This window comes from Pterocles gutturalis, unplaced genomic scaffold (genome assembly GCF_000699245.1).
Source record: "Pterocles gutturalis isolate BGI_N339 unplaced genomic scaffold, ASM69924v1 scaffold47799, whole genome shotgun sequence".
NCBI classification, from domain to species: Eukaryota; Metazoa; Chordata; class Aves; order Pterocliformes; family Pteroclidae; genus Pterocles; species Pterocles gutturalis.
The window spans coordinates 1,347-10,197 of NW_010137547.1; the positions used below are offsets into that span (position 1 = coordinate 1,347).

General features: G+C 53.2%; 1 protein-coding gene across 1 annotated transcript; it reads right to left on the minus strand.

The window, feature by feature from the left end:
* Nucleotides 1-4,106: 4,106 nt before the first annotated feature.
* Nucleotides 4,107-8,515, minus strand: EMILIN3 (elastin microfibril interfacer 3). Its single transcript, XM_010082636.1, has 3 exons — nt 8,424-8,515; nt 6,535-6,782; nt 4,107-6,001 (listed from the first exon to the last, which is right to left on the minus strand). Exons 1-3 carry the CDS (start codon nt 8,513-8,515, stop codon nt 4,107-4,109), a joined length of 2,235 nt encoding a protein of 744 aa, XP_010080938.1.
* Nucleotides 8,516-8,851: the final 336 nt, after the last annotated feature.

Consider the following 8,851-nt stretch of genomic DNA (forward strand, 5'->3'; position numbering starts at 1 on the left):
AGAAAAGCAGACAAACCCCCAGTGACCCCAATGCAACTTTTCTTACCCCCGTAGGTACGAGTGGCTGTCAGAGCTGGTGGAGCTGATCTTCCCTCCCCTGGGACAGAGCGGGAGCGTTGCTCTGGGGTGTCCAGAGTACAGCCACTTTGCCTACTGGAGACCTCCCCTGCCTGCTGTTGACTTGGATGCCTTCTCTTGACCCTGTTACCTGTGGAGACCTGCCCCAGGGCTCTCCTGTGCAACCTCTGCCAGGACTGGATGCTCCAGGTGCATCTCCTCCTCCCTGTTTGCTGCTCAGGCATTTTGTACTTCTAATACAGGTCGTGTTGTGCAGTAGAAACACCTCTTCTCAGGAGCCAAGGAGGGGTAAGAGGGAGCTCTGACTCTACTACAACTCCATTTACTAAATGGAAATTCCTATAAGCTGCATGTTTTCTTAATGTTCTTAACACCTTTGAAGCCTGGCTCTTTTTTAAAGACAGTGGTGAGTCACTGTCTTATTTATTGATGAGCCTCTGGCATAGCTATTGCTGCCTCCAGTATGACCAGTGTTCCCAGATGGTCCAGCTACCTGCAGTTTGGGAGCTGATGGAGTGAAGCTGTCCTGTGGCTTAACAACTCGTTAAGGTAGAGGGGAAGTTGTTGGGCTTTTGAATGTTCTTCACTGAGAGCAATAATTAATAAATAGTGCCGTAATCCAGGCTGCCTCTTGTCCACTATAGGGCTGTGCACAGAAGCAGGAGCCAGGCTCTGTGTCCTTTTACAAACGGGGCTGGGTTATCCTGCGCAAGTGCCCTGCTAAGGGGGTCTGTGTGGGCCTGTGGAGCAGCTGCACTAAAAAAGGACTTTTAAAATTTTATTTTATTTCTTTTTCTCACCTGCTGCCTTCAGGTAATGCTGCAAAACTGTCTTAATACAGCTGAAACTCCCTGGCTTTAAGGGTGTGTGCATGGGTGTGAATCTCTGCTGTGCCCGCAGCCTGGTACAGTTCTGTGCCGGGGCAGAGGATTACTCCTGTGCTGAAGCATTCAAGGAAAGCTCAGCTGTCCTAAAGCAGGGCTGGGCTGGGACTCAACCAGCCTCTCCCTATGCTGTGTGGGGGACTTCTCTGGAACCTGGGCACCAGCATCGCTCTGTGCTCGGCCAGGCTGGGGCTCCTGCTTGGGCAGCTCTTGGCTGTAACTGCATCAAATAAAAGGGGCAGGAGCCCATCTGGCATCCATCTCCTCCTTCCCTGACCCCTGCGTGAGTGTAAATCATCTCCTTCCAATCTGCCTGCCCCCTGCCTCTGTGCTCTAACCCTGTCTTAACCCACTCCTCGTGTTATGCTGCTTTTCTTAAACCCACACAAGTCATTTTGATCCTGTAAACCTCAGCAAGAAATACTTTATTTTTTTTTTCCTTTCCAGTACAAACAGTCTTTCAGCTTTTAAAATCTGAACAAATGTACAAGGTTTTAAAAACAATAAAACACAGCCTTTTAACAAGATCAGTTATCAACTGCCTCGGCAAGCTGCCTATGCAAGGACAATCCCCTGCGCACCATCTCCTTCCCTCTCGGCAAGCAAAAAAAAAAAAAAAATTAAAAAATGCCCTATTTTATACAAAGTTCCTTTCACTCTTTAAACATGAATAGCTGAGAACTGAAATACAAACTGTCCATAGCTTCAAGTGACTAGTCAAGAATAGTCCAAACATAGCACCATTTTCTGGAAGGTCAGACTTCTTCCTTGTCCTAGTTTTGTGTTCTTGTTTTTTTATGGCCAGTCCCAGCTCCCTCTGTGCTGGAGGAAGCTGGTGCTGTTCAGCTGCTCTCTCACCCAGCCCTGGCCTGGGAAGGGCTGAGCCTGGCCTTGGCTTCGTTTTCTCTTTGGTTGCTGCAGCCCTTTTCCTCGTTGGTGTGAGAAGATGGGGAGGGGGCTTGGGCAGGATGCTCTTGTGGGATGAGGACTCCCCTGACCCATCATAAAATACCAAAGGCTGGCTTGAGATGCCTGTAGGTTGGGGGGGAAAAAAATAAGGTTTTGTTGTCTATGAGCAGATTTTGCAGGATACCCAAAGGCAGCTGGAGGTTGCTCCTCAGCTGGAGAAGTGTCTCAGCAGCTGCAGCATGGCTCCAAATCAGCAAAGCCCAGAGCAGCAAGAATGGATTCTGGTGTGTGAGCACCCGGCAGCCCGGGAGCGGTGGGAAGCTGGGTCCCCTCTCCCTGCTCATACAGCTGATGGCCTGTGCTCCTCTGCCATGGGAAAGAGGTTTCACTGCATCAGGACAACACAATGCAGCCCGGTGATCCCTGTGGTCCTCCCCAGCCTGGAAGTGTCTGTTTCAGGGAGAACATCCAGTTTTTATGGGAGGGAATGGAGGAGAAAAGGCACCCAGATGTATTTCTGCTGGGAGTTGCTGCTGCTTTGTGCTGATGGGAGCCCAGAGCTGCTCCTTTGCGGGGTGGAGGGGAGCAGGAGAGGGATTGTGGTGCAGAAGAGCAGGATGACCTGATGAGGGTGATGGGAATGTGGTGGGAGCTGAAGGTGGTGTAGAAGGGTCCCTAAGCTGCAACGCTGAGCTGATAGAAAAATACGTTCCTCTGCTATAAAGTGCAAGAGCTGTTAAGATGGAGGCTGTTTAATTTTTTCTTCAGCTTTTCTAGTAACAAAGTCCCTGTTAGCTGACAGCGGAGGACCCCCATGCTGGGCTCCCCGGGAGAGGTGGGTTTTTGTGCAACAGCTGCATGGTCCAGGCACCTGCTCCATGGGGCAAGGCTGGAGCTGCTGAGGAACATGTCCAACCTTCTCCAGCCTGCGTGTTCCTGGGAAACCAGAGCCAAGTTGGGTGAATAATTTTTTCATTCCCATGCTGAGCTGAGGAGAAGTCTCGAGAGGTCTTCTCAGAGGGTCCCTGCCTCCCCCTCCCTGGTGCTGGTGCAGGTCCCCAGGGCTGTTGGCATCCCAGTGGGCCCAGATGAAGATGAGGAGGATGCAGGCTCCTTCTCCCACACTGCTGGCCAGGGAAAGCCTCACGCTCACACCCCAGAGCCATTGCAGCTCTCTGGCCCTGGGATGAGACGAGGAAAACCACATTCACAGTTTAAGCAATAAAACAGGAGAGAACTCGAGCTGGAGGGCAGCATGTCTCCATGCCCATCTTGGTCTCTGCAGAGACCCACAGACACACATCTCTTTGGGGAAGACACAAGTTTTCCATAACCCTTCATGTCAGTCCCAGGTGTAACCAGAGAGCAGAGTGAGGGGCGATGGCAAAGCACAGCAGCCCCAAGGGACCGCAGGGACTCCCCCCAAAGTGCTGCTGTAGCAGGGTTAAGCTGCTCTGTGTGGTTCTTTGAAATCCAGCAAGGGATGCGGGGGCTGCAAGAGGAAACTGCAGCCAGATGAGCACCATGACAGTAAATTGTTCAAAAATACATATACACATACCATACATTGATATATGCATATGTGTGTTTTCCTAATGCATAAACTCGTATGAGCCGTAAGGCATGTGCGTCTGCATGGAGGAGTGAGCAGGATAAATGGATTTACCGTACACGAGGAGGGCTGCCGTCTCAGAGAAGGGAGGGCAGTTCCCAGGGGGATGTGTGTTCTTTGAAATCCGTGGTTCCTGCAGTGAGTTTTGTTCCCTAGCAGGAGCCCTGGCTCTGCTCAGCCCCTGGATTAAGATGCAGGTGGTCTTTAGGTCAGAGAAACTCTATTCCTCAACTGCCAACTACACGGTTTTGTTCTTCAAGAAGCGATAAATCCACAAAAATAAAATAGAAAAAACAAACATTCCTGCCTCCAGCTTCCTCATGAATTGTCCTTCTGGGGTCATCAGCCCAGGAGCCAAAGCAACGCCCCCAGCCAGGAGGCAGTGGCCGTGCTGCACTGGGGTCGGGGCAGCTGCTGGGTGTCGAATGGCAGAGTTATGGAAAAGTGGGGCTGGCAAGATTTAAAAAAAAAAAAAAAAAAAAAAAAAAGGGTTTGTAGCAGCTTTTAATTTATCTTTTCATTTAAAAAAATATCCCAAGAGCTGTTGGCACATTGAAGCGAGTCTGTGTGATATAAGTTAATCCTGTCTTTCACAGGCAGGAGAAGGAGGAAGCACATGGTGGTTAATGCTGCTGCCCCTCCGCCTGCTCTTCCAACCGGCCGACCTGCTCCGCCAGCTCGGACACTTTGGCTTGGCAGTCCAGCAGGTTGTCCTTCAGTCCTGTTATTTCCTGAGAGTGGGCAGCTAGGGTCCCGTTCATGTGGTCCATGTAGTCCCACAGACTGCCCGTGTGTTTCTCCAGTTCGTCCCTGATGCCCTCCAGGCTCCCAGTGACAGCACCCAGCCTGCCGCAGACGCTCTCCACCCGGGCCACCCGCTCATCAAAGTGAGCGATCTCCTGCTGCAGGTCGTGGGCCACGTTCTTGCAGGAGCTCAGGTCGCTGATGATCCTGGCTTTGAGTCGCTCCAAGTCTCCCTTGAGGTTCAGGACACGCCGGTTGCTCAAGAAGAGCTGTGAGCCTTGGCCGTTGACTTTCTCCTGGATGGAGTGGACCTCATCCTCAATCTTCCGCTCGTGCTCATCCAGAGAGGAGTTGACGTGTGTCATGGTGTCCGAGTACTGGGAGACAGAGTCCTTGAGCCCCGTCAGAGACTTGCTCACGGTGTTGAGGTTGATCTTTAGCAAGGTGATCTCCCCTTGCAAAGCCCCTGATGCTTCCTCCTCGATTCGCCGCTGGATCTCCAGGATGGTGGCGTTCAGCTTGCGCAGGAGGTCGTAATTGCTGTCCATCCGGAGGAGCAGGTCCTGGTTCTTGTTCTGGCAGTCTTCGATCTCTGTCCGGAAGGTCTCCACGTCTTTGGAGGCAGAGGTGCAGCCCAGGGAACAAGTGCTTTCCAATGTGATGAGGCGATTCTGCAACACCTCCAGCGCCTCATCCGTGCGTTTCCTCATGCTGGCAAGCTCCCCCTCCAGCACAGGCACCACTGCTCCGTCCATGCCCAAGGGAGAACTGACATTGTTCAGCTCCCCCACGATGGTCATGAACCTGTCCTCCAGGGTCTGCATTTTATCTTCAAAGGCAGTCCTCATGCCATCTACCTCCGCTACCACCATGCCTCTCATGCTGTCCTCTAGACCGGAGCAGCAGCTCCCCGTGTCTCTCTCTGTAGCATTGAGTCTGGCTTCCAGGTCCTCAAAGCGCCCTTCAAACAGGTTCCCTAGGGTGACAGTGGAGATTTCTCCATCCAGCCGCGAGTGCAAGTTCTTCTGCGATTCGGAGATGCTGTGAAGGCCTTTCTCGAGGATGTTCATGCGATCGGTGAGGTAGTCCAGGTTGCTGCAGCAGCTTTCCACCACCGTCAGCCCTTGGATCTGGGTCTCCAGCTGGGAGATCTCTTTCTTGATCTCTAGCTCCTTCCCATCCAGCGTCTGCTGCAGCCGCAGGTTGGCAGCTTTCTCCTCCTCGCACTGCTGCCGCACCTCCTGGATCCGGAAATCGCACGTGGTCTGGATCTTCCCCAGCTTCTTCTCAAAGCCATCGAGCAGCTCTCCACGCAGGTTGCTCAGCCGCGTGTCCACGTACTCCTCCAGCAGGTCGATGGAGGTGAGGGGCGAGGGCCGGGCTGACTCCAGAAGATGTTTGATCTGCCCGTCGTGGTCCAGGACCATACCACGGACCTCGTGCAGCAAATCCGCCTTGGTTTTCAGCACGTCGCTCACCTCCGTCACTTTGGTCAGGATCTCCCTCACGGGAGGGTACGTGGCGATGTCGGCTTTGTCCACCACATCCGCCAGGCCATCAGGAATGATGCCAAAACCCACCGTCGAGTCCGGCGTGCCTGGGCTGTTCATCAGGGAGCTAATCATCTTGGTGGTGTCCTCCTGGATGGCCAGGCGCAGGCGGTCCCCCAGGCCGCTCACCATGGTGTGCAGGCTGTTGTAGGACTGGGACAGGCGCCTCACCTCTTCCTCCAGCCGATCCAGGCGGTCCCCAAAGAGCCCGGGCAGCTTCCTGCCTGCAGAGAAAGAAAGAGAGGGGGCAGTCAGGGCTGGTGCTCCTTCATCGTCCCTCCTTGGCTATCTTCTGGATTTGAGTCCTTCACCATACTAACATTAGCTCCTGCTTCCCTCTTGTTGTCATTTCAGCCAAATACCAGCCCACCCTTCCTCCTCTCCCCTGACATCTCTGGAAAACCCTCTTCCTTTTACTGCATGGGATCAAGCCCTCTGCTCTCAAGTTCAATAGCAGGCGATGAGAACAGCCTGGGGAAATTTTGTCTTGAGACATTCTATTGACCCCAAAATTAATGGAAAAATTATTTCAAGCAATAAGGAAAGGCAAATTTGAAGTGGCATGCTTTAAAAAAAACTATGTCAGAAAAGCAAGTGATGCTCAAAGCAACCAAATGTCAGGGCTCTGATCAGAAAGCAGGTCACCCACTGAATTTGACAAATTCATGCCCTGTGCTGGAACAGAAAGAACCGAGAGGTCTGAGAGCATGCCAGTGGTGTGGTAACCCGAGGATGCGAGGCAGGAGCGAGATCTCACCATACTGATTCTTCTTTGGTCCTGGAAACAGATCAGGGTGGCTTTGTGGATGGGGAGGAAGTCTGGGGATTGGAAACATCTTTTGCCCAGGAGGCATTTTAGGGCTGGGATGCTGGGGCAGGAGGCCGGGCTGGTCGGTCGGGCTGTCGTGGCACCCTTCTCCCATGAAGCCCGGGCAGCACCTCCAGGCTAGCTCGGTCACTGTCTTGTAGCCAATCTTGTATTTGGGTCTGAAGAAGGTGCGGTACCTTTCCAGGAGAGGGGAGGAAGAGTGAAGACAGTTTAGAGAAGCAACCTCAACATCACACAGTAGAGAAGAGTGGGGCCATGGGTCCTGTTGGGTGTGGGAAAGCCCGGCTGAGACCTGTGTGCTGCTCCTCCAGACCATGACCCTCCTTCTCCAGCAGCTCTGGCTGCACCACAGCTCAGTGTAGCATCGGCAGTGTCCACCCAGGGACACAGCTCATCAGCTCCAAAACCCTGTGCCCACCCTCTCCAGGACGGGACCACGAGGTGCAGGTGTGACAGCACATGGTGAGAGCAGAATTGTCCCCAACAAGCTGGTAACACAACTAGACAAGCCCAAGAAACAGCCCAGGGTGAGGAGGGTCTATCTGAGCAGAGCCATTATTTATGTACCTGTGGTTTCTGGAGAGGTTTTTGCTGTTTGTTGGATGTTTTTTTTAACCTGAGACTCCCGATGTTAGTTTAGAAGAGCAGCTGTAAGTGCATTGCTGTGGTCTCTGGCCCAATAGATGACCACTGTGACAGATGCCACGCAGTTTGACAACTTTTGGCCTGGGGGAGCACGAGATGAAATTATGAAAGTGATTCCAAAGGTCACTTCCAAGAGGGGTCAGGGCTGCTTGTGGGTGTGTTTCGCACTTTAAATTGACTTAGAGACTTTCCTAGTGGGGTAAAAAAAACCCCTTGTCCCAACTCTAGTCCTGTCCTGAAGCCTGAAGGAGGGTTGGAATACCTTTGGAAAGGTATTTCTTCATGTGTGGAGGACATTGGTTTGATGGGAAGCCTATGTGGCTTGGGCTGACCCTGCAAGCGATGCCATGGGACAGCACAGAGAGACAGTTCCTTGCACCCGCTCCTGCCCCCAGGTAGCATACCCTGGGAGGTTTCTCCATCACCAGTTTGGGTCCTACAACATTGAACCCCCCTGAACACAGCAAACAAGGGTGCAAGCCCACCTCCCCGCCTGGTGGGACACCAACACCCTCCCTCCCTACTCTCGCTCTCAGTGGGGTCCCACAGCCCCATTGGGGAGGACTCGGCTGCTCCCAGTTCTTCCGTGGCACCTTCCCATGCAGTGGTAGGGATGGGACAGGACCCCGCCAGCACCCCTGCTCCCCCCCCACCAGCCGAGCTGAGCTGTGCGGGGCTGGAGATGGCGCATTTCTCGCCACCTCTGAAACGCCAGCGCTTTGAACCTGCGTGCTGGAAATTTCCAACCTGAGTTTACCAGCGCCTGAAAATCCTGAAGGTTGCTGTTTTGAAACAACATGCACAATTGCGCCCTTGTTCTTCTCCAGCACATCCAGCAGAAGGTCTTGGCAGAGGCGGCACCGCCATCCGTGCTGCACGGGCCACTCACGCAAGGGACCGAGCCCCAGGTCCCCTCTGTCCCTGCCCAGGTCCTCAGTGTCCCCATGCCCCTGAGCAGTGCCACATCCACATGACTCCCAATGCAATACAGCCACCTCCGGACGTACCACAGGGCAGGAGGAGAAAGCAAACCCCAATCCTCTGTTCTTTGAATTGCTTCAATATTTCTGAACATCAACAATTTCCCAAAGGTACAGGACAGTTTCAAAACAAGCTCTTCATTTTGTTATTCCTCTTCACAGATGCTGCCGAGTTTCTATGGTCTTTCCAACCTGATGAACCGGATCAGGTTCCGGATGAACCACAGCAGGAGCCTGTTGTGCCAAGCCACTGTCAGGGGGTGAAGCGAAGATGAGGACGGCATCCCGAAGGCAAGGCACCTTTTCTGTGTCACACTGGCCTCTGCAGAGGAGTGCAGAGCCCTTCAGCCCCTCTGAACCCTTCTTCCCCTGCTCCAAACGGTGGCAAGGGGAATTATTTATTGCAGCTGCACAAACATCAGCTGATGGCCCCAGTGTGTGGAAAAACCACATTTCCTTCTCATGCATGGATACAGCATCCCAGGCTGTGCAGAAAGTCCAGCTGCAGGTCCAGCTGCTTTCACAAAACACCCTGGTTTCTCCCCGGTTTTGTTTGAAGGGGTGGAGGGGCCAGGCAGCAGACACGGCGGGGAAGGGGGAGGGGAAGGGGAAGGGGAAGG

Excerpts from the sequence above, each read along its gene's own strand:
- EMILIN3 (XM_010082636.1), bottom strand. The coding sequence starts at position 8,515 with ATGCCGTCCTCATCTTCGCTTCACCCCCTGACAGTGGCTTGGCACAAC. Across the intron at positions 6,783-8,423 it reads AACCTGATCCGGTTCATCAG|GTACCGCACCTTCTTCAGAC; the intron begins GTTGGAAAGACC and ends TCTCCTGGAAAG. Across the intron at positions 6,002-6,534 it reads ACCAAAGAAGAATCAGTATG|GCAGGAAGCTGCCCGGGCTC; the intron begins GTGAGATCTCGC and ends CTTTCTCTGCAG.